Below are 26,209 nucleotides of genomic sequence, written 5' to 3'. Positions count from 1 at the left end.
TTTGCAATACTAAAAATAAAAATCTGATGTGAACAGTAAATGACTTCTTTGTATACCTATTAAATTACATTTACACATTTTTTTTTTTTTTTTAAATAAAAAGTATATAAATTTTATTTCATTAAAAACTTCTTTTTGTTTGTTTTTTTTTCTTATTGAATTATTATTCATCATAAAATCTTTTTACAATGAACGGTTAATAATTATTAATAAATCAATCAATACATTTCAATTTAAAAAAAAAGGTAAAAAGAAAGAAAACAAATGAAGTCTGATTCGAACCGATGTGCCTTCCCCTAGTAAGATTTAAATATTTCATTAATGAAAATTTTATTTGGCTATAACTCTGAACCGATGAAAATACATACCACCATGAAATAATCGTTGAAAAGCTCTCAATCATGGGCTTATTACTACAGTTAAGAAAAAGTAAAAAATCCGAATTTTTTTAATCATCGGCTAATCGATTTTGATTTATGCGAAATAAGTACGTACATACGTCACGCCGAAACTAATCAAAATAGATTCAGGGATGATCATAATGGATATTTCTGTTGAAATCTGAAAACCGAAATTTTTCGCGACCATCTTTGCTTCGTAAAAGGAAGTAAAAAAAAACAAAAAAAAAACGATTTGTTACTATAAGTTTAATGGGTCTTGTTATTGATTCAGTAGTATTCAATCCGGTAAGTGCTAAGTCCTGAATTTCATTGAATTATATCATACGGTGATCAGGGATGCACTGGTGCCGAACGCCTTTCTCGTACTGCCCTTTAACAGAAATAGAAAATTGTCCTTTCACATAATATTTAACCTAACTTAAAGTCTGGCCTCCTTTTTAACATTATTAACTTATTTCTTAATAAAAGATACTCGTATTATTATTTCCTTAATTGGTGTGTGGAGAATTTTAATGTGTTCGGTAATTATTAAAACTGTTTGGTTTGATCCTAACCTTCCAATTCAATTTCATTTGTAATATGTATTAAAAATTTAGAGCCGATAAAAAATAAACCTAAATTATAAAAATTAAATCGGACGAAAAATGCTTTTGGATATCCGTAGGCAAACGGCGATAAAATAAGTCGCTAAAAATTTAATTAATTAAAAAATTTGACATGAAAAAGATAAGTTTTGCTTTTTATCGATGTAAAAATCGAAATGAATGTTCATTTTTCATAAAAATGTCATGTAGCCAAGCCGCCTATGGCTGTGGATTACATACTTGTGGTCTGCTATAAAACCATTCCGGTGCTGGAAAATTTACGTGTGCACCCCTGATTCAAACGTTTATTATGAAATTTATTTTCGTACGGGAAGGATTATCACGAAGTTCGGCTTTCAAAATTTTCTCGTCCAAGGGCGTCAGTTTAATATTCCTACACGGATCCCAGCCTGGCAAAACGAGTGGGGAATGTAAAGCATCGATCCGCTAAATAAGGATTTAACAAGAGAATCCTCTTAACTTCCCCGTTCCAACTGCAGCATTTAACTTACACGTAAATGCCCTTGTTAGGTTGAGCGATCGATGAGTACCCAAACCCCAGCGGGAAACCAAGGATCAATGAATTAATAAAAGTTTGGGAGGGGTTGTCGGATATACCATTCATAGATTTTGCACAACTTTATAAATATGTTATCTGATGTGTCACAGGTAATAATGACAGCAACGAATGATTCATGAAATATCAAACTGGAGAAGAATCTGTAAGACAGGTTAAGACAGTAATGTAAACCTATTTCTATACTACTCGTATGTTGTAAATAAGATGTGAATGAAAAATTAAAGAAAATAAGACTTTATAACGACTGAAAAAATCTGTAAGCCATTATAAGAGGTACTGCTGCATTGGAAAAAAAACTGATTAGTGGATGAAAGGAAAAGAAAAATTATCACACCATCTACAAAACTGAGACCGTTCAACCGTACTACAAAATAATATAAAAGTGCACCTAGGAAATGGTAAAGTAATTATATACAGGGTCCGGCATATAAACCTGACGATTTTTGAGGGATAATAATTAAACTGTGTTTCGTACTATTAAAACATTTAATATATCAAATTAAGATCAATTTTTGCATTTATAGTGAATTACTTACATAGATTTTTTTTTATTTGAATATTATGTCGTCCAAATATTTTCCATTACTCCTCACACACTCGCTTAACCTCATTCTAAAATTTGACATTGCTCGCCCAATCATCACTTGTGGAACCGCTTCAATTTCTCGTTGAATGGCCTTATTGAGTTCTGCAATTGACTGTGGTCGACTGCTGAAGACTTTACGTTTGAGATACCCCCGCAGAAAAAAATCACAAACAGCCAGATCAGGTGAACGCGCTGGCCAAGGAATGTCGCCAAATCGGGAAATCAAACGTCTAGGAAAGATTTCTCGCAGAACATCCATTGCGATTCTCGCCGTACGGGCGGTGGCACCGTCCTGTTGAAACCAAATTTCACGTCCTTGAAAGTCATTCGGTTTCGGTCGCAGAAATTCATTCGACATGTAAACGTATCGATGAGATGTTACTGTTACTCTGCGATTTAACTCCTCAAAAAAATACGGGCCAATTATGCCGAACTTTGAAACCGCACACCACACTGTAACATATCGACTGTGAAGTGGTTTTTCAAGAATTTTCCGTTGATTATGCGAAGCCCAATACCGGTAATTTTGTTTATTCACAAATCCTGACAGATGAAGATGCGCCTCGTCACTTAAAAGAATAACGGCATCCTGGTGGACATTTTCGAGGATGACCTCGCAAACTGCTTTGCGAGGCGCTCAATCATTTGCATTAAGTCGCTGCACTAACATCATCTTATACGGATGGAATTTCAGGTCGGCGTGAAGAATTCGTCGTACACTTCGATCAGAAACGGCTAGCGCAGCAGCATGTCTCGCTGCTGAACGTCGTGGAGACCGCGTAACAGCTAACCTTACTGCGTTAATGTGTTCAGGCGTTCTCATAGTCCGTTTTCGTCCTGTCGGTTTCATTTTTAAAGCAGACGATGTGTTTCTAAAATTCTTCACCCGCAACAATATCGTGTTCCTACTAGGAACAGAAGCGTGACGATTTAAATTGAAATGTCTGCGAAATAAACGCTGTGTTACAATAACCGAGTCATTATTTTTAAAATAGGCTTCGATCACAAACGCTCGTTGTTCACCCGACCACGACATACTGGCTACTGAAATAGCATGAGTAGACCTGTCGATGTACAACACTCCCGCCTTCTCATTGACAGTGGTGTCAACATAACAATTACTACAAAATCGTCAGATTTATATGCCGGACCCTTTATTTTCTTCATCAGAGATCAAAACATGTCCTTTTTCAGGATTTATCATACAGAAAGGCCACAATCTCTTTCCACGTAAAAAGATAAACGTGAATTGTTTATCATTAGTTTATTTAATATTTTTACAAATAAAATTTAAATTAAATATGTATGACTTCCTCCACAATCTGCACACATATTTGTCATTCGCAAAGTGTACTTAGACAATCTCTTACACGTTAAAAAACAGTCATAAAATTTCTTTCTGTATTTTTCAGCTCATCAATATATCTTAGTCACAAAATGGAGATTTATTGTTCGATTATACCTTAAAAGCAGCTATCAAAGGTTAAGTCTGGTGGTTTAGGAGTCTGGTGGCTGTATTTTAGTGCCACTGCCCTTCAAAATACTCATTTAAAAAGTCCCTTCCGATTCATCATAATAAGCAATAAAATGGCAGTTAATTTCCAAATAGATCGATCGAAACTGAGGGATAAAACAGTCGTCAAGCATGTTAAGATGTGAAGTGCTGCTGTTAACACTTCCCCAAAATAAAATGCGTTTCAGAAAACCTGTATATTATACTACAGAAATGGACTTTTATACGGTGTAAACGGAAGGTAAAAATTATACTAAGTATTCTAAATGAGTTCTATGCTAAATCTGGGTAGTGAGTAATCTCATTTCAGATAATTAGTGAACAGTGAACAACTATCTAACGATAAAAATGATGTGGTTTATTAAAAAACAAGAAAGAAGTTAAGAAAATTATAACATACATGGGGAATCAATAATTTAATCCGCATTAATTTGAAAATTTTAAAAATGATAAGGCTTGTTACCAAATCAACAAAGCAAATACGTGGTTATAAAAAAACTAAAAAAGATTTACCACACCCTTATGTAGTAATCCATCTACAGATTACCAATCTTACATGAAAAATTAAAAACTGACAAACAATTAAAAAGTTTAAATCCACCTGTAATACACACTAAAATCCAAAAGTCGCGTACATCAAAATTGAAGTGTCTATAAATAGTCGTTCATATGCACGTGTAATAGAAGAATCGTGAGAAATATCGGGATGTTGCAGTACCTAAAAATTTGACGACATTAATCGCCTGTTTTAGAGAATGCGAATCAGTTACAGACAAAAAGAAAACCCAGAGACCGGCCATTTTGAGTGATGCTAAACCGGCTGAGACTATCAACGCATTCTCAGATTTCATATGGAAGAGCTTAGAGAGCGATGAAGCGGTTATACTTTCGTGCGTACCACATTCGCAGTACCATTACCCGCCTGCGGAGGAGGTTTTACAGCCTCGCAATGGAAGCATGGCAGCAAGAACGGCACGCCACGACTAAGGGAAGGTCCTTGTATAGATTTATACATGATCTGGAGTGATGGCATGTCTATCCTTCGGTTTTAATGGCAACGGGAGTCCGAGTGCTCTCTAATCATGTAAATTTAAACCAGTATTTGTTTCAGTTGCGCCTGGCAGCTGATGAGCTGTGCTTCTACGGGGAGGTCCAGTCGAAAGAAAACATGATGTTCGACTCCCCAGTTCTAGGTGGTGGAGGGGGGGTCAGAACTCAGGCAGCCAGCCTGGAACTTAAGAGGTCAAGGGGAAAATTGGCCACTCGCAAGCGGCGAGTCAATGTGGCGAGAGCCGCATTGTCGGATCGTGTGGGAGTTCCTTGATGCAGTTGATTTGTTCAAGCGACATCAGTAGGTTACCTAAAGGAAAAGACTCCTACCTCGCTGCCGTAGGAAGCTAACCGAGAGATATGGCTGGCTACCAGCCAGATTAAGGCTCGGCAGCGAATTGCTGTCTTTGACGAGATAAATTTAATTTATTGATAGTCATATATGTTTTAGTAGTTGACGGGGTGCCATTTTAGTGATACATGACAAAAGGGCGGTGGGACACGCGAGCAAGTGGTGTATGGTACCACGCTTTTTCTGCTCACGCTTTTAGGTTAGCTCTAGGAGCTAGTTAGGAGACATCGCTAAACTGTTTCGAGGCTCAGTAGCCGTTTGTGGCACAGACATTCGGTCTTATGCTTTAGGGCGACCGAATGGGGTAGTGACGGGAGAAATTCCAAGACAACCAACCAATCATTTTCGCAGTGTTCAGGAATTGAAGGAACCGGTTAAAAAAAGGGCGTACTGTTCTCTACGTGGTTTCGGTCATTTGTTGACAACCGTGGAATTGCAGAGCTTGACCGAATTTTTTTTCACCGATGAGACGTGGTTTCACTTTAGTGGCTACATAAACAGTCAAAACACTAGAATTTGGTCGGCTGAAAATCCACATGTGTTACATGAATACCCCTTAAAAGCTCAGAAGAAAATGAGATTGTGGTGGAACACCACACTCACATTTTCTTCCCGCTATTCGACGACGTGATACGGCACGTATCACATTTTTTGTTTTTTAACTACAGCGAACAGTGTAGCGTACAGAGACATTATTACAAATTTATTGCTCTTCTTAATATCGATGAACGTGATTGTTGGTTCCGGAACGACAGTGCCATATGTCACACATCTAATGAAACCGTGCATTTCTTGCGCGAGTTTTTCGGCGAGCGATCATCTCTAAAGGATTATGGCCCTCACGTTCACCCGATTTGACGTCCCCAGATTTCTTTCTGCAGGGTTTTCTTAAAAGGAAAGGTCTGTAAAAACAGGCCTCGCCTCTCTATATAGAAATACTGGGGTAACTAAATACGACGTGTTTCACAAAGTGGCCTCAAATACGGTAAAAAAAGTTCACATATGCATTACTGAACGGAGCAGCAATTTTCAGCATGTTAAAATTCAAAGAACGGTTTTATGAGCCGGTTTACTCATATCTGGAATTTTCCCATATCTAGAACATCTCCTGTCCATCCTTATCCGTATAATGAGAAATTTTATTTCAACTAAAACTTTTGAATTCTACAAAAATCATAAAGGGAATTTTCAATATGTCGGTATAATATGAATAACAGTCAGGTATACAGATTTTCCTCGTACTTTTTGAATAATTCACAACGTTATGCAATAAATTAAAATAAATACTTTTGCAGACTTTTAATATAATCTAATCAGAAAATAATGTAATATTATATTGATAAAAGAGAGAAAATTCAAATTAATAAAGGTAAATCTTTTATTTTATTTATATTTTAATACATAAACTTACCTAATGCAGAAGTTACACTTAGCAACATAAAGGGCAACCGTTTCACGATGTTCTCTTTATACATCATTAACCACAAACTATAACTGAATAGAGACTGAAAAGAAGACGCCATCTAGAGGGAGTATTAAAACATTTTCTAAACTCCAAGACCCCGATGATAACAGTAGAGCTTTTATACAGCATTACCGAGCTAAGTGTAAAGTAGATTTAATATAATATATGTACGAGAATATTAAAGCATTAGCTAACTCGGACTAATTTACCAACATTCTCCGAGGTATAGTATAAACGAGATGAAATAGTAACGTAAATATTCTGTAAATAAATATATCCATATGTATTAATTAAAAATACGCTTGCATCTGCATATATAAACACGCAAAATACATTAAACGATCTAAGGAATATTTCTGTAAACTTCGCAACTCAAATAAAACAGTGTCAGATTTTTTGAAATTGAGATTTTTCATATCAAACGATTCAAATATGTTGTTCTTTCATAGGAAAATACTACCGTAAATCTATCTTTAAAAAATTCACTTCATTAAAAAATATCATACATTCACTTAAATATTAAAAATATATGTCAGTACAATTTAATTAGAAGTAGCAAAGATATTATAATAAAATATAGCTGAAAATAAAATATATGACGTTACTTTATTAGTAGAACCCGAGATTGTATAAATAAAAAAAAATGCTACGAGAAACGTTCAATAATTATACACAAATTGATGTAGAGAAAAAAACGGTTCATTCAAGTTGGCAACCTTGGAAACACATTTAATTAGCTGTTCGATCATAATTAATCAATAACTGATGAACACAAAAACAGGTGATTGAAATGTTGAGGCAGCGGTCAAATGGCCGCAAGGTGCAGTGGCCCAAACAGGACGAGCTTTTGTTTCAACTACGGTAAGGAAGGACACCAGTGCAAGTAAATACCTGGTGTGCGGGGATTTAGGTCATAGAACGGGTCGTAGAAGGATTTTAAGAAGATTGGGTATGCCTAAGGGAGAGGTCTCCAAAGAATGGACATAATACAGAATGAACATAACTCAATATAGTACAGGCAATTTGTCATCAAAATAGGCTGTATTTGGAAATCCTTACCTACCGATTGATCTTCTTTTGTCCGTGCGGTAGGGGTGATGAGGAAAGCTTAATTCCAGATTTTTAACATCCCCCTCCCATAGATTTTTGAAAAACTCAAAAAGTTTTTGAAATGCGTTTTTCTCTGAATCTATGCATTTTAGAGAAAAGTTTTCCAAACAAAAAATGTAGAGGACATTATCCTCTACAATTTATATCGTTGAAGTTATGCCGTATAATTTGAAATTGAAATACTAGGTGGCGCTGAAGTTGTAAACGACTAGACCGGTTTCGAACACGTGCCCAATTCACAATATTTTCACACTTTCACAAGCTACAGCTCCAAAAAGGTAAGTCGTACAAGAAAATTTTTTAAATAAAAGTTGTCTGTTTTTTTTAGATTAACAACTTTTCTAAATGCAATACAAACAATTTTTTCCGATGAAAAAAACCGAAAAAACACGTTTTTTACAACGTTTTGTTTGAAAGATTTTTCTCTAAAATGCATAGATTCAGAGAAAAACGCATTTCAAAAACTTTTTGAGTTTTTCAAAAATCTATGGGAGGGGGATGTTAAAAATCTGGAATTAAGCTTCCCTCATCACCCCTAACATATGGAAAAAACATCAATCGGTATGTAAGGATTTTAAAATAAAAATACAAATTGACTAATACTTATATTTAGGGGTTATCTTGCGTGTTTTGCGTTGCAACTGCGTTATCCATCGGCGTGTTATTTCGTGATGCATCGGGTTGTTTTTCGTGTTTATGTTTGTTTTTAGCTGGCGACTGTGTAGCCAATAGAGCTGCGTTGTTAGTTTAAGGCTTCTGTTGTAGCACTAATAAAAAAAAAAATTCCGTGTTGTAGTGTTACGTCGTAGAATCGTATTGGGTCATATCGGTGTTATATTTCTTCGTGTTTCTCTTTTACGTGGTTCGATCTCTCGTTAAAATTAGAGTGAATCGGTTTTGGATGTCATGCCAAATGGCATAATGTCATATGGATAATCCCATATGACATTATCAATATAACAATACAGTAATAAAAATATAAGTGATATTCACCAACAGAAACATGATTTTTTTTTTAAGAGAGATTATTACAAGATGGTTTAAGTTGGTAACACTGTTAAACTGACTATTATAGTAAATAATAACTTTATCTCATTGTTCTCCTAGCAATAAATAGTAAATTTTTATCAATAATAACTGTTATATAACCCAAATGAAAAAAGAAAAAAAAACTTATTTTTAATAATTACCTTTCTAATGATGAGGAATTTACTTTTTTCATCTTATAACACATTGTTATATGAAAAAATTTATGGAAAGTCATGGAAAAGACTTTTAAAATTACATGTTTGGAGTGTCGCTTTATATGGAAGTGAAACTTGGACGATCGGAGTACCAGAGAAGAAGAGATTTGAAGCTTTTGAAATGCGGTGCTATAGGAGAATGTTAAAATTCAGATGGGTGGATAAAGTGACAAATGAAGAGGTGTTGCTGCAAATTGATGAGGAAAGAAGCATTTAGAAAAATATAGCTAAAACATGAGACAGACTTATAGGCCACATATTAAGGCATCATGGAATAGTCGCTTTAATATTGGAGGGAAGGTAGAAGGAAAAAATTGTGCAGGCAGGCAACGTTTGGAATATGTAAAACAAATTGTTAGGAATGTAGGATGTAGGGGGTATTCTGAAATGAAACGACTAGCACTAGATAGGGAATCTTGGAGAGCTGCATCAAACGAGTCAAATGACTGAAGACAAAAAAAAAACATATTGTTATAAATATCTGATAAAAAACTCCTTTCCAATGTTTAGATGGCCCATTATTTTATTTATACATTTTATTTAATATATACTACAGAACTGAGATTTATTTATTCCTGATAACGTTTTTATTTATTCTACATCACCTTAATTATTTTCTTTATTGTAAACTCCTTTTTACTTAAACTCCGTAATATCCTGTTTCATGAGAAATAAAAAAGCTGACAACACAGTTGTATGACAACTATGGGTTGTTTCTGATTAACAGTTTTTACACATACAATTTAAAATATTTATCATTTTATTTAATTTTTTTTTCATTTAATTCAATGATTCTAACGAAAGTGCATATCGAATTTAAATCGCGCGGGTGTGGCGGTACTAGCGGCGACGGTCGGCACTAATTAAACTAATGTAATTTCACAACTTACATAGAACAGATTTCGCGTGCATAACGCACCAGGAATCCAGACAAACGCGATCGACTTTGAGAACCAGCCAGTACGAGTTACACTTTACTTACACTTTAGATAGATTCATTTACTTAATTCTACCGCTCAACTGTGACGTCACAACATAGCAGACCGACTACAACCCCATTTTTTGGGGGTACGGGTGCAAATTTGCAAAACTGTTTTTTTTTGTTTTTTTTATTAACAAATATTACTAAGAAAAATATGACCTTAATTAGGCGAAACATCTAGATACTGAGAGCAACCTTGCTCTACAGCCTCACCCCCTTGACCGTTGAAAATTTAATGGCATCAATGCCCCATACACAGAAATAAATTGACAAAGTTTGGTCAAAATCGGTCCAGTAGTTCTGCAGACATAAGGAGTGAAAGACCGAACACACGCACACATACATACATAACATCCGGAAAATTTTCATCTGGTCTTTTGGTTTTTTGAGTTCCTTAACTGTCAAAACTTCAAGATCCGGTGAAAACGGAATATGCCCGAACTAGACCTATTACAACTTTTCCTTCAAGAGCTATAGCGAGAGATATTGAGAGATTGACAAACGAAAATGTTTATAAAATTACAATTTAATGGATTAAAAACATAAGTAAAACAAGAAAAATCAATAACAACAATAATAATAATAGACATCAGGAAATGGGTGGAGCGAAAGCACGGTAATACAGGCTACGAATTCACCCAGTTCCTGTCTGGACATGGATGTTTTCGAGACTACCTGTACAGGATGGGCAGATGCCATACAAGTCGCTGTCACGATTGCGGCGGACTGGATACAGCAGAGCATGTAGTATTTTTTTGCCCTAGATGGCGCAACTTCCGCGTAGTGCTCGAGGGTCAGGGTGTGGAGGGGGCCGATAAGATAATCGAGGTAATGCTCAGCAACAGCAACAAGTGGGAGTGTGTCTCGACTACGATCGCATCAATGATACGAGAGAAGGCTAATGAAGAGAGGCGACGGTAGGCTGAGATGATGCGTTATATGGAGGCTTGGAGTTAGATGACGGGTGATCAAGCTTCTGGGGGTGGGTGGCGGGGGCTCCTCGTAGTCGATCGCCCTCTGGGGACGCCTTCCGGTCACACGCATTCGGATAGTGGAGTGCCTGGGTGATCATGCAGGGGCTGTACATACCATATGGCTTAGATCCGGCCCCTGCATTGAAGAAGGGGAGGTTTTTTAGCGGGTGAGAGCCCCGCACTGGCAGAGCTTTTTCCTCTGTAATAATAATAATAATTTTAATAATATTAAATGACAATCATAAAATAAATAAATAAAAAAGTATAGTAATCACAACCATAATAATAATCGGAAAATAATAACAGACAATAAATAAATTTCACAATAATATTTAGAATAATGACAATATTAAACAATAACAAAATTAAATGGCAATAACAAACAAACAACTAATTATAACTGTCAATAAAAATATTATAAATGTTTATAATGGTTATAAATAAAATGGTTATAAATGTCAATAAAAATAATAAACTGAGATTACATACAAAATGGAATTTAAAGTACTCAAGATTTATTTACAGGTAGTTAAATATAATTCAGTCCCACTGACAAAAGACATAGAAGCATGACACCTTTAACTAGTCTTTTATAAACAATAATAGTACAATAGATAAGACAAGTATATAGTTATTTAAGTGCAAACACCTTTGCTTTTCACAAATAAAACTACCCTTTATAAATGAAATTTAATACATTATCTCTTTCACTTATAATCTAACTTGCCGAACCACTGCTTGTGATAACCAAGTCGACTTGGTTAATTTTAAAATTCGCTTCTTCATTGACCTACTCGTTGAATATTCATCGCGTACTCTCTTCGCGAAACTGATTTTTAACTGGTCTTCTCCGAATTATTTATACTCCTATCTCCTTTACCTGCCGGACCAGGCCCCAGCTGAACGTGAGAACGATCGACCGATCCCTTTCGTTTCCATGCATTCCTAACCTCGGTCCGGTAACTCTTCTCACGGAACGAAAATCTGTTTAGGTGTGTCAGTGAGCGATATTAAAAAACACGATTGTTAAACGGACCTGTTACCTTTATTTTTTAGTCCCTTTCTGGATTCCTCCCGTTATTATATTTTCTACTACTTTCGTAATTAGTAGGAATCCGTTACTCAGGTTCGCTATATCGGCCTTGTTACAATCTCGGGTAACTTCAAAAGGTCCTAACAAATATAATTAGCCGCCAAATTATTATAAATATGATTCACGTTCACCGATATTAAAGATTAATATTTCTAAGCATTTATTACTAATATGCTACCATTGCTAAAAATAAATGAATCATTTATGAATCTCACAAAAAAAAAGAAAAGATTTACTTATATTAAACGAAAAACTACTATCATGTTACACAGCATAATATTTCAGTCTACTAGAGTGGTCCTCCTTATTATTGTGCTTCTGTTGCAATTTAAAAAATAATTAATTAAACATCTACACAAAAAAAGTCTTACACCAGTTTACATTAAATTAATTTTCTTTAATAAAAAATAACATTACATTCTCTGGTTAATATATTTTTTTTTTTTAATTTACTTAAATATTTTTCAATTAATGGTATCAAAATTGTAATTTTTTTCTCACACATTACACCATATTATTTCATATAACAATTATTTTTTTTTTATGAATGAATAATATAATTTGTAATTACTTCTCTTTTTATCAGATTTTAAAGTATAAAAGAATTCTAGATTCAAATCATTTATTTTTAAAGAAACGATCGTCCAGTTCGGACATTTTCCACATAATTTAAGTGGATTTTTCTTTTTAATTAAAAATTAAACTGTCTATGAAATCTGAAAATATACATATTTGTTTCATCGTTTAGATATAACGATAGCTATAGAAGGGAAAGTATTGTAATCGGTCCAATTTGGGTTTACCAGATCTTGACGTTTTGACACCTAAAGAACCGAAAAAAACCGGATGGAAATTTTCCGGATGTTAATGTTCGTATGTACGCGTACGTATTCGGTGTTAGCTTCTAAATCACCTTATATCACCAAAATTACTGGACCGATTTTGACCAAACTTGGTCAGATTACTTCTATATATGGGGCACTGATGCCATTAAATTTTCTTAAATTTTTTAACTTAAAAGATCAAAGAGGTGTGGCTGTAGAACAAGGTCACCCTTAGTATCTCGAGATTTCGCGTAATTAAGGTCATAATTTTCTTAAGCGCTAACGATTAAAAAATTTAGCGTTAACGATTAAAAAATAAAAAACGTTTTTGCAAAATCGCACCCACACCCCAAAAAATATTCTAAACTACTATTATGTTGTGACGTCACAGGTGAGCGGGTAGAATCCACCGGGTTGGTCTACTGGTGAACGCGTCTTCGCAAATCAGCTGATTTTGAAGTCGAGAGTTCCAGCGTTCAAGTCCTAGTAAAGGCAGTTACTTTTATACGGTTTTGAATACTAGGTCGTTCATACCGGTGTTTTCTGGTGGTTTTTTTCATTTCTTTTCTTTTTCCTGTTTATCCTACGGGAATTACCGTCAGGTATTACTTCAGAAGATGAATGAGGATGATATGTATGAGTGTAAATGAAGTATAGTCTTGTACATTCTCAGTTCGACCATTCCTGAGATGTGTGGTTAATTGAAACCCAACAACCAAAGAATACCGGTATCCACGATCTAGTAATCAAATCCGTGTTAAAATAACTTTTACTAGGACTTCAACGCTGGAACTTCTCGACTTCAAAATCAGCTGATTTGCGAAGACGCGTTCACCACTAGATAAACCCGGAGGGTTGTTCTTAGGTGGTTGGGTTTCAATTAACCACACATCTCAGCAATGGTCGACCAGAGACTGTACAAGTCTACACTTCACTTACACTCATACATATCATTCATCCTCTGAAGTAATACCTGACGGTAATTCCCGTAGGCTAAAGAGGAAAAAAGGAAGAAAGGTGAGCGGTAGAATTAAATAAATGAAAAATATTGAAAGTGTAAAAAAGTGACTCGGTACCGGGTGCGTTAAGCTTACGACTACACCGGTCTGTCGACCATACAAGCGAAATCTGTCATGTAAGTTGTGAAATTACATTAGTTTAGTTAGTGCCGACCGTCGCCGTTAGTACCGTCACACCCGCGCGAAAATTCGGTATGCATAGTCTAGCATTCAAATTCTAAAAACAAACTACCTTTACTCCATCTTCAAAAATCAGCTGATTTTGCGATAAGTTCAACCACTAGACTAACCCAGTAGGATAGCCAACATTATTTATTTTAAATTTACTTAATTCTTAGCTGCGATATTTTCTTCCAAAATTATTTGCGTAAATAAATAAAAAATTATGCAAAACAATAATATATAAGTTTTATTTAAAATTATTATTTTATACAAAAATATGAATCAAATAAAGGTTCTAGAGAACAAAACTTTCTTTATACATTATAACAAACCATTAAATGCTCTTCAAAATACTCAAAATAAAATTTACAAAAGAGTAACCTTTAAGGAAAAAATTGTTCCTATTAAAAACATTTAAATAAAATATAATTAAATATTAAGAAAATGTAAACACGTACTGAAGAAAACTAATTTCGGTTACAGAGAAAGCAAACTTTCAAGTAATTTTACACAGCCGACACACGGGAATATTCAACCTCCACCAATCCCAAAACAAATGATCAATAAACTACACACTTTACTTAATAATCCCTAGGGACTATTCAAAAATTACATCAAGCTTTATAGAAAAGAAAGAGGGGAGAGATGGGTCATCAATACGATGACGATTTATGATACAGTGGGCAGGAACACATAATTAACATACTTTTTTTTTTTTGTGATATTCAGACAAATTATGATTGCTATTTTTTTTTTTTTTTTAACGACGTATGTTGTCTCACTGGTTTGATATACTTTGCCATTCCTTTTTATTTTATATCAATTTCTCTCTCCCTCTCTCTCTCTCTCTCTCTCTCTCTCTCTCTATGTGTGTGTGTGTGTGTCAGTATCTCTCTCGCTCTCTCAACTTCAACATAACCAATTACAACCCACATCCTAAATTATCCATTTCGTATACTTAATCTTTATCATCCTACACTGATTTTACTCTGCATTTTTTTATAGAACCAAATTCATTAATCTTGGATGACTTATTAAACTGAATGCCAACCTTATCCCATTCTTAAAAAAAAAAGAAAGTATTTTCTTGTCTTAAAACAAATAAATGACTGTGTCTGATAATGTTCGAAGATTAATATCTCAAATACAAAATGTACCGATTATTTTCTTAAAGTAAACAAAAAAATTTAGCCATTAAGTTTTACATACGCTTTGTAGGAAATGTTTTTTTTTTGCAAATCCCCCCCCCCAAAAAACAGCCTATTTTTGTTCTTTAATTTGCTAGTTATGTAATTTGTGAAATCTATATCCAAATCATTTCTTCAAATTTTAAAGTTTATTTTTTGAAATAGTATTTCTAATGGAACCTCTATGGTAGAATGGCAGCAGCATGTCTGCCCCCCTCTCACACTCTCTCTCTCTCAATTTGAAAGTTCTGAATTTGAATCCCGATCAGGCTTAGCATTTTTCTAATGCTACAAAATACATCTTTCAAAAATATTTGTAATCGGATGGTTACAAATTAAAATAAGTATGTATTATTATCATGGAAACTTATACGATAGAGTGGTATCACCCCTACCTTTCATCTGGAATGTTATGGACTTGATTCCAAGTCAGGCTTCACATTTATTAAGCACTGTAAAATTCATTTTCACATATTAAATAATAATTAAAACAAAAAAAATCAATTATGACATACAATATTTAATACAAAACTGTACATTAAATTAAATGTGAAAACCTAATTCCCGAAAAGTTGGATATAGTTATTTAATTAGAATTATGTTTGTTCATATTTTTAACTAATGTGTATGTGTCTTTAAAAACTTGAAGCTGACTGGGAACTGTGAAAACCAAGATGTGAATTTCTAATCATAAAAATGAGTGACAAAACTTATAGCAACATATTAATTTTGTATAAAAACTGTACAAACACTGAAACTAGCATATGGATGCTTTGAAAAAGTCAAATATGAAATCCAAGAGATTCAATGAGGAGGTGAGATGTGAGTGAAAAGACTTAGAATTGGGCCGTCAAAACAAAGAAAAAATTAACATACACAAATGTTAATAGACTAAAAGATTTAGTACGACCTGATAACGACAAGTGTACAATTAATCGATGACAAAAAATTAATTATGATGAAAAACTTACAAAATTTTATGGTCGTACAAGTCATATACCACAATGATCTAGTATTTATCATAAGAGAGTCACTGACCAAAAACTCAATTAAGAAAATTAGACTGTCCTGCTTATTCACCCAATTTAGCCCCCCCCCCTCCACCACCGTCACATATAATTTCTGGGTATATTAAAATTAAAAATTACGCTAAACAGACAAAGATCTTCTGACATTGGTAAGGTAGTAAATGCAGCAGTAGTAGAAAGTGTACAGCTCCAAACATACATTTTTACAGGTTTACACTTCAGGGATTAAATCGCCACACCTTGTATATAGCTTTTAGAATTTTTTAACATCCATCACGATAATTTTCCAATAATTTTGGTTTACAATTTGGAAAATTAGCATAAACCATCATTTTTTTATTTATATATATATATATATATATATATATATATAGACTGGTTACAAGATCAACTTGTAATCAATGTCATTTGCAATCATAATAAAAATACTATATCTATTTCTTGAAAATTAAATGCAACTACTCTGGGGTTAGAGTAAAAACCTTACTTTTTCCTGTTTAGCCACCAGTAATTATCATTCAGATAATACTTCAGAGGATGAATGAGGATGATATATATGTATGAATGTAAATGAAATGCAGTCTTGTACAGTCTCAGTTCGACCATTCCTGAGATGTGTGGTTAATTGAAACCCAACCGCCAAAGAACACCGGTATCCACGACCTAGTATTCAAATCCATGTAAAAATAACTAAAATTACTAGGACTTGAACCCTGGAACTCTTGACTTCCAAATCAGCTGATTTGGGAAGAGACGTTCACCACTAGACCAACCCGATGGGTTTAGAGGAAAACCTATACCCAAAATAAATTACAATTATACAGGCATAAAATATACTTTGCTTGAAAATGAAGACGTGCAGATGTTCATGATGCAGGCGGTCAGGGAAGGAAGCGAGTGTCAACGGATGATCTCGTTGAGCGAGTGGATGAGGCAATTTGAGAAAATCGTCGGTTCACAATTTCTCTATTGAGCGATTCGTTTCCTAAAATTTCAAGGTCAGCTCTCTACACCATTGTGAGTGAGAGACTTCAGTACCACAAACTGTGTGCGAGATGGGTTCCCAAGATACTGTCCGACCATCACAAAACAATGAGAATGGACGCCTCCCAAACGTTTCTCCAGTGCTACCACAATGAATGAGAAGATTTTTTGAACAAAATTGTCGCAGGGGACGAGACCCGGGTCCATTTCAAACTGAAGAAACAAAAGAACAATCCAAACACTGGATGCATTCTCATTTTCCCAGTAAACCGAAGAAGTTCAAGCAAACTTTCTCCAACAGAAAGCGTATGGCTACTGTGTTCTGGAACCGGAATGGAGTTCTCTTGGTGGAATTCATGGAGCGTGGCACGACCATCACTGCAGCCTCATACTGCGCGACTCCTCAACGTCTACGAAGGGCAATTCAGAATAAGCGGAGAGGAATTTGTCACCAGGCATTGTCTTTCCCCATGACAATGCTCGGCCGCACACTGCAGCCGTAACAAAGAAGTTCCTGCAGCGTTTTCGTCGGGAAGCGTTTAATCACCCACCATACAGCCCGGACATGGCTCCATCCGACTTTCACCTGTTTGCTCACATGAAAGACTGGCTAGGAGGATAACATTTTGGCACAGACATCGGGCTGCAGACCGGCGTAGAGACATGGCTGAAAACACAGGCGGCTCCGTTCAATAACGAGAGTATTGGAAAGTTGGTACCACGCTACGACAAATGTTTAAATCGGAGTGGCGACTATCTAGAGAAATAGCGTAACTATGTAAGTACTTGTTACAAATAATTTTTTTTTTTTATTTTCACTGTGGTTTTAAGTTTGTGACCGATCGGACCTTGAAAAAAATAACCCTCGTAATTTGACTTTGGTATCATTTTGGAAAAAAATTTATAAAACAAACTTTTCTTTTTTTTTAAAAAAAAGGGGCTCCTCAAATATATTATAAAGAAAACCTTCATTAAGTCCAGCTTCAAATAAGTTATGACTCTGATTCCTCTCTATATAACCACCCCTTTAAAACCCAAATGACAAACTTTAATAGTATCATATAAAAAAGATACAATGCCAATAGATGAAGATCTTTTTTTTAAACCATTTCTGAATTAAAACACCAAACATGGTGCCACATATGCAACAATAAATGAAAACAATTCCTTTTTTTGTATTTCTTGATATTTTATGACCCCCAAGGGAACAAAAATCCTGGCGCCCCCCCCAAAAAAAAATAAAATAGAAAAAGAATTTTTAAATAATTACCATTCATAATTATGTTATAACAATCAAGAAATAAGTAAAGATGACTATGATAATGGTAAATTAATCAAACATATCTTTAAATCATTCTGATTATTACTTAACTATAACTTTTAATTTAAAAAACATTATATAATTTAATTTTATTTAATTTACTAATGTTATCTAGAAGAAATTTAATACAAGACCACCAAATGGAAGTTCTGAAAATAAAAGCGAGTAATCAAATTTTGTGATTTCAGTGGAAGGACTGGAAGATACAGGAAAAAAATACACAGCGGAAAATATCATCCTTGTTTTGAAAGTCAGTTAGAAATTACTTTTACCAATAATTTCGTTAAATTTTTTTTTTATTTATTGTTTAACTAATGAAAATAAAAAACTATTAAGAAAATGTTCTATAAATTTCAACGGTAAAACAAAATAAAATTTTAAAAAATTCAGTCCCAATACTATAAAATGACTTGATCGTAAGGTTTCATAAAATAATAATAATTTTGATGATAATATGATAAGTATATATTTAAATAAAAAAATTATTTTTAAAAAATATTTTAATTGCCCAAAGCATCTATAAAAAAAAAACTGAAAGATGTTCAACCCTGAAAATTTTAATTATTAGGTTACAATTTTTTTTTTTCAATTTCAACCGTATATCTGATGATTTTATTTATTTTACAATAACATTCATCAAGACTTCGTAAATACATATTAAAAAAATAAACTGCAAAATTTGAATATACTCAAAACTGAAATGTTATCAATTCGCGCACCAACAACCCCATAAACTGAACATTTTTTTTTATATATCTGTTTTACCAGAGCTAGCAGAACACAAAATTTGTATACAGATGACTAAAAATATAACAGCGAAAAGTGACACAAACACTACATTATATTCAGACTACTGAAGGTAGACCACTAATCAAACCGATATCAAAAATTTTGAAATTTTAACTGAGATTCTAATTCATGATACTTGATACTTCCTTATTGATACAACCATATATATATATGAACATCCTAAGAAAATATTTTAACAAGGAGAGGAAATGTAATTAAGTGACAGGTAAAAAAAAAACATTAACTCTTTGCCAGGAATCAAATTTTGCAGGGTGTTAACCACTACACCAACTAGTCAGTCAGTTTTATTTTTTGATACAATAAAACCCATACTAATAGAACTTTTACAGCCATCCTGTTTGATATATATATATTACATCCTGTACAGCTCCCTAAATTTATATATATTTTTTTTAAATTTAACAGAATCAACCCCCCTCGTAACTAATGTACAAAAGTATTCACAGAAAAACTACATTTGTAAGCTAAACGATTCCTAGTGGTGGTGAGGGGGCAAAACAGACATCAACATTTTGATGTCTGTTTTGCCTGTCTGTGTATATATATATATTTATTTATATAATAAATATATATATCCCAATGTAAACTAACCCAATCTGCACTTACACGTAGATCACCCTTTATCACCACCCACCTGTTTGATCTCTTCTGGGATTACTGGGCCAGTTTCTTGCTGTCTACGATGTCCTATCGCAGTAGATCTTCTCCAATACACTATTAGCAATGCAAATACTACTTCTCAGTAATTTTACTTTAGAATTGATTCACTAAAAAAGCTCAAAGCTTTTGCATTGAAGTATGAAAACAGAAATTTTGAAGCACATGAAAAATGCCAAACCTAACCAGAATTCAAACCCAGAACCTCCGGATGAAAGGCCAAGACACTACCAACTCCACCACAGGGATAAGATTAAAAGGTTTAATTAAAGGATTAAATTAAATTAATTAAAGCAATAAGAGAGGTGAGATACTTCAGATAGAACTACTGTGAATATGTGTTTATGCTTTAAACTCAATAACTGTGTTTTGATAACTCAATTACTAGTTACTGCACACAAATATTAACTAAACATTATAATTTACGTGTAAACTTTTGACAAACTATTTAAAATTTATTCCAAACCATATAAATTTGTAAAAAAATATTTTTTTTTACAAAAGAGGCTACATGATGCATATATTACAAAAACATTCTTTAATATAAAATAAGGAAATTATTTTATGAAAGAAATTTCTTACTGAAACTTTTAGTGATTTTTTTTTTATCAGTTAACTCATCAGTATATAAACTACAGCCTGAATGACAAGTTTCATATACTCCAATCTTTGTTTTCCTAGTTTTTTTTTACCTTCTATAATCATACTATCACCAAATTAAATAAACCTGAAGAATACATGGCTCGAACTGGGCCATGTATTATGACATCTTCAGGTGTAAAGACCCAAACCAGTTCGGTTTGGATCTTTAAAAGATTCTACCGTTAATTTCTTTCATCTCCTTTTAGTCTAAAACCTCATAGTTTTGAATTTTATCGACCTGCCTAACTTTCAACAACTTATTATAATAAACACATTTCAAAGGTGAATTTTTTTTATATCCTTACTGTCCATGTTTCACTGCCATAAACCGCTACATTTTACTCAAATATTTTCACGAATTTCTTTGTAATTGCTACATTAATAAAAGATACTAGTAATTTGTGGATGAAAGCTCTATTTGCACATGCCTATCTGTTTTTATATCTACATTGTATATACTTTGCAATTTTACTATGTACATGAGAAAATTTATCATTTCTGATATATTGTTCCCTTATTATTCTCTTTACTGTCACATTTCATTACATTTATTTCAATCTTATTCATTTTTTGCCTACTTTTCTAGTAATAAATCTTACTCTTATTCTAACTGTAATTCTATAGTTTTGGCTTTGGTTGACAGAATATCATCAATGATCTTAAACTATTTTTTTTTCCTTCAACAGCTACATCACTCTTAAACTTCTTTTAATTCCTGTCTTGCTTCTTCTAATATACAAATTAAAAAGAAATGATAAGAGGCAATATTCATTCAAACATATATTATGTTTTTTTAATTTCTAAAAGATCATTTTTGGTTAAAATTTACCACCATCAACATCAAAAACATTGTACTTAAAATAAGTAAAATCCTAACCTAATAAAAAATAAAAACTAGGTTCTAACTAAACATGAAAATACTACTTTAAGGTAGTAATATGTAAAGATTAGAAATAAAAGTGAAATCATTTTTAGCTTTTTTTTTTACAAAATATACTGAATAATTATCTTTAAATGATCTACTGTGAGCAAAATTAGTTATTTATTGAGAAACTAAGGTGTGATATCTGTTAATTTATAAAACATCATCATTTATTTATTAAATACTAAATACACATTATAAATGACTAAAATATTGATAGACAAACCTTAAACTTAATTTTTCATTTCATAAATTTATTTGAACTCATTTTAATATTGCTGTAGCATGAATTTATTATATTCTATTAAAAGATAAAATGTTTTATTTACATCAAGCAGATGCCCTAAATGTGTAAATTAAATGTTAACTCCCATGATAAGATTAAATTAATTAAAATGTATTTTTCATTTAAGAAATTCATTTTTATTTTTGTCATAACCAGAAATTTTTTGACAGCACTTTTAGAGAAGAATGTTAGAAATAATTTCGTTGTACACTACAGTTAAATAAAATTACGATGGGCGATTTAAATTAAAAAAAAACAGCATTTTAAATATCAGCACTTTTTTTTAATTTAATAAAATTATTAAAATAAATAACAAACTAACAAAATAAGTTACGGGAGAACTCTAATAATATGATCGCTAGGTTACAACATAACAAAGGAAAATAATGAAACAATAATATCAAGTGATAAAACAATAACACTGATAAAACATGAGAACAAAAATATGAAAATTTTGTTTATTGGTTACGACTATAAAACATTTAATATATTTAACACGGTGGTAATTTAGACAGCACGTGATTGTAAATAATGAGATGTGTAATGCGCAATCATTAGGGTAAATTAATCCTATATCATTCATGCATATCCCACGCATAACATAATGTAAACAAACATAGTCTGAGCAATGTAACCTACCTTCTAAACAAACAACGCGACAGCCATCTTGAAGCAACCTCTTGGTCAAAACGTGCACGGTGTCTCCCGCTGTGAAACTATTCTCGCGAAAACGTTCATCCGTAATGTACGTATCACCGTAAACCACGAATAAATTTTCTTTATAAGCGTTCATAATTTTCTCTTTTAATTCCCTACACTTAATAGTAGAGATGAGATCAATTTTACCCGCTGCCAACCTACGCAACATAATACTAGGTATACTGAAATTTACAGCATTACGGATATGCGATTCGCCGTATTCGTTAGAACTTCTGCAATCTAAAATAACAAGTCTAGACGGATTCGCTCGTAACTCGTGTAGAAGACATTCCTTTGTGATGCACAATTCTAATAAATTACAGCGTTCATTCTCATCTTCTTCGGAAGGCATATTTGGATGTTTACGTTACTTTTGAGATCAATAAATAAAACACTGACTTTCTAATACCGATAAAAATATATATTAAACGCATTATACATTTCTATATATAACTATAACCTAACGTCATAACGAAAACAGTAACCCAGCCCCGGACACTGCCGGTCCGGTCTAGCAGTACGAGCACAAGTTCAGAGATTAATGATGAACAACGCCATCTACAAAGTTGAAGAAGCGCGATCCCTACCACATAACATTCAAATACTATCACGTGATAAACCCAACCAATCGCAAAGCGTTCGCTATTTCATTGATAAAAGGAATCAGCTTTTACGGTGTTTACGACTACTTGAAGCGTGGGCGTATCAGGAGTAGAGAATTGAGAGCGATACAGAATGACTGGTATTCATCTGCTCAGCGCTTACTGTCTTCATGAATCAATAACACAAGGCAACTTAACACAGAAATCGTTCGTTCATATTGCGCTCCGTTCATTGATAGAAAACCACAGTTTAATCTATTCATAAATTTTAACTTTTATATACAATTTAATCTTATCTAACCGACTGTACTCCACTAAAAATATTGAAAGAATACGTTTTATTTAATTAATATAATTTTTGTCGGTTTATTTTGTAATAATAATATTTATCATTCAAAAATCCTCTAATAACCCAAAAAATATTAAAGGTCAACACTCAAAAACCGTAATTGGATATTTAAAAAGTAATAAACAGATACATCGATGAAGAAATTCCACTTTAATCATCGACTATTTCTGCTCACTGAGTAAACCAGTACTGTGTTTATTAAATTTCTAAAAAAATAATTTAAAAAACAAGATTGGCAAATTTTTTTATAACTGCTATACTTATCCATAGTTTTTTTTTTAGGAAATTCATTATTTTACATATTGGCACAGTCATTTCCCAGTTTTTAGAGAATATTTTAAACAGCATAAATAAATAAAAAATCCTTTTCTATTTGTTGAAATTCATTAAAACATTTGATTTAGTTCCCTGTTTCTTACTGATGAAAAGACTGTATCAGATACAATTTATTGGTTATTCGTATTTTAACCGTAATTTTATTAATGATTTACTTTAAAAATCCAAATTTATCCATGTATTAAATCTATGAATGGATAACCTCTACTAAAATCAATAGTCACTTATTGTGATATTTAATTACTTATTCTTAAGTAATTAAATATCTATTTCTACCAAACAAGATTACAGATCTATTTTCGTGTAAACACAATACTTCAAGTAATTTTTATTTATTTTTAATTAATTATTTCACGTGTTTATAAATTTTAATTACGTGTATATTTTTATTTTATAGTTAATCGTCTATTTCGTGATGCTAAGTTCATCAAAATATAGCTTATATTTGGCCCTACAAGTAATATGTTCACTCTATTTACCACAGGAACCGAGTGGTGTAATAAACATCATTACTTTCAGAGAAGGCGATTTGCGTTTCTTGTAATCCGAATTTCTTAAAATATATCGCAGCCATAAAAAAAATTAACTGTAAAAGATACTATAAAGCAACATATTAAGGAAATTCTAATCTATAGTTAATTGTTATATTTCACTGATGATTCAGTTCAGTAGAAAAATGGCTTAATAACATAGTCCTATACTTTAGGTGTTAATTTTGCTGATTTTTGGATACACCATTCTTAAAATATATATTTATACAGGTGTTTTTTTATTTATTCTTAAAATGTTTGTCTACAGTGTGGGGGGATATAATTTTGATTTCATAAATATGAATATCAATTGTTGATTAAATAAATGAATGGAATAGACAAACCTTGAATAAATGTAGAATTGATTGAATAGGTGTATAGCAGAATAAGTGCTGAATAAATATAAATTTGAACTTGAATAAGTATATAGCATAAGTAACCTTGAACGTAAAGATAACCTTAAATTTATAATTGAGTAACATAAAATAGTTTTGACACGAATAATGTAAACAATCTTGTATAGGTATCTTGATAAGAAATTGTTATACGTATATAACAGGATTAAGTAAATTGCAAACACATTGTCATACAGATTTATTATTTAGGAAGATATAATGCATAATGGACTCTCATCTAGTAGAGAACACAAAGATGTTGAAACCCTTCATACATGCCTAGAAGAGTTCATTGCATAAGTAAGTTGTTAAGAAGGTAAGTAAGTTGGTAAGTAGTTGGAAGGGAAGTAGGTTAGGTAGGTTAGTTAGTTGTTGATAAGTTGTTTGAATCGCAAATTCATTGTCTGGACAGATTTCCTATTTAGGTAAGTTGCATGAGATGGAAAAACATTTTTAATAAGTAAATCGCTTGAGATACCAGAAGATACAATGCGTAATAGACTCTTATGTAATGCTTCTTTTGTAGAATTGAGTATCTACAATAGATTAGTTACCATGTTAAACAGATACCATGGAAAGTATAACAAAAATTGTTAATATCCATTTATTCAAGTCTTCAAAATTGCAAGCATAATTTCTTTATTGGCCCACAAATTGTTCAATTTGTGATTTCTACAACACGTACTAGGTCGTTTGATCCTATAAATATTTTTGTTATCAAGCCACATTTCCATTGAAAGGGAACAGTGTTATCGTCTAGTCTTAAAACTAAATCTCTTTCACATACATTTTTTTAAATAGTTTGCTATTTATTATGTTGTAATTGATGTAAGTAATCCATCGATACAATATTTCATAGCCTTCCTAAAAAAAAACACAAAAGACATCATTAATTAAAAACAACAAAATCATTTTTAAGAATAACAAGAATCTCATACCAAGCTTAATAGAAGGAAATAAAAAATTAAGTAATTTCCCGTTGCCTTCTTCACTAAGCTAAATATATGACTGAATATTTACATGATAAGCCTGCCGAAATTGAGATGGTATTCAATCATAAAAGTAACATTTTCATTTTGTTCATCTCAAGTCGTGGTTGTTTAGTCAACATCATTACTCTCAAATAATATTACAAAATTTTTCAAAATGTTTAAAACTTGCTTTATACTTTTTAGTCTTACTTTAACAAATTATTATCATACACTGCATGAATTTAATTAGTAGGTTAAATTGGATTTCAAAAGATAGCAATATATATTGAAATTTCTAATACATTTATAAAATATCAAACAAATTTTCAATCAAACATTTACTATATAAAGTAATGAAATAGTGAAGTTTTTATTTCATTTACTTAATTAACTATCACAATTTTTGACAAATGTTTTTGAGTTTTTATAAAAGATTTCTCATTTGATCCACCTCTGATAATGCATCATTATTGCAAGGTTTTCTTCCTGTTAATGTGGAGTTGTCTAATTCTTTGATCCTAAGTCCATCGAGAGATGTAACTCGGCTAAGG

At 32.6% G+C, this 26,209-nt stretch overlaps 1 protein-coding gene across 1 annotated transcript in view; it reads right to left on the bottom strand.

The window, feature by feature from the left end:
• Nucleotides 1-22,997, bottom strand: part of LOC142332894 (dual specificity protein phosphatase Mpk3-like) — a 144,149-nt gene extending 121,152 nt beyond the window's left edge. Inside the window, exon 1 of the mRNA XM_075379586.1 lies at nucleotides 22,416-22,997. Coding sequence (XP_075235701.1) covers nucleotides 22,416-22,827 — 412 coding nt within the window. The 5' untranslated portion in view covers nucleotides 22,828-22,997. The remainder of the gene's footprint in view (nucleotides 1-22,415) is intronic.
• Between the last annotated feature and the right edge of the window lie 3,212 nt (nucleotides 22,998-26,209).

This window comes from Lycorma delicatula, chromosome 12, assembly GCF_047948215.1.
Source record: "Lycorma delicatula isolate Av1 chromosome 12, ASM4794821v1, whole genome shotgun sequence".
In the NCBI taxonomy this organism is placed as follows: Eukaryota; Metazoa; Arthropoda; class Insecta; order Hemiptera; family Fulgoridae; genus Lycorma; species Lycorma delicatula.
This window is presented reverse-complemented; position numbering and strand designations above follow the sequence as displayed.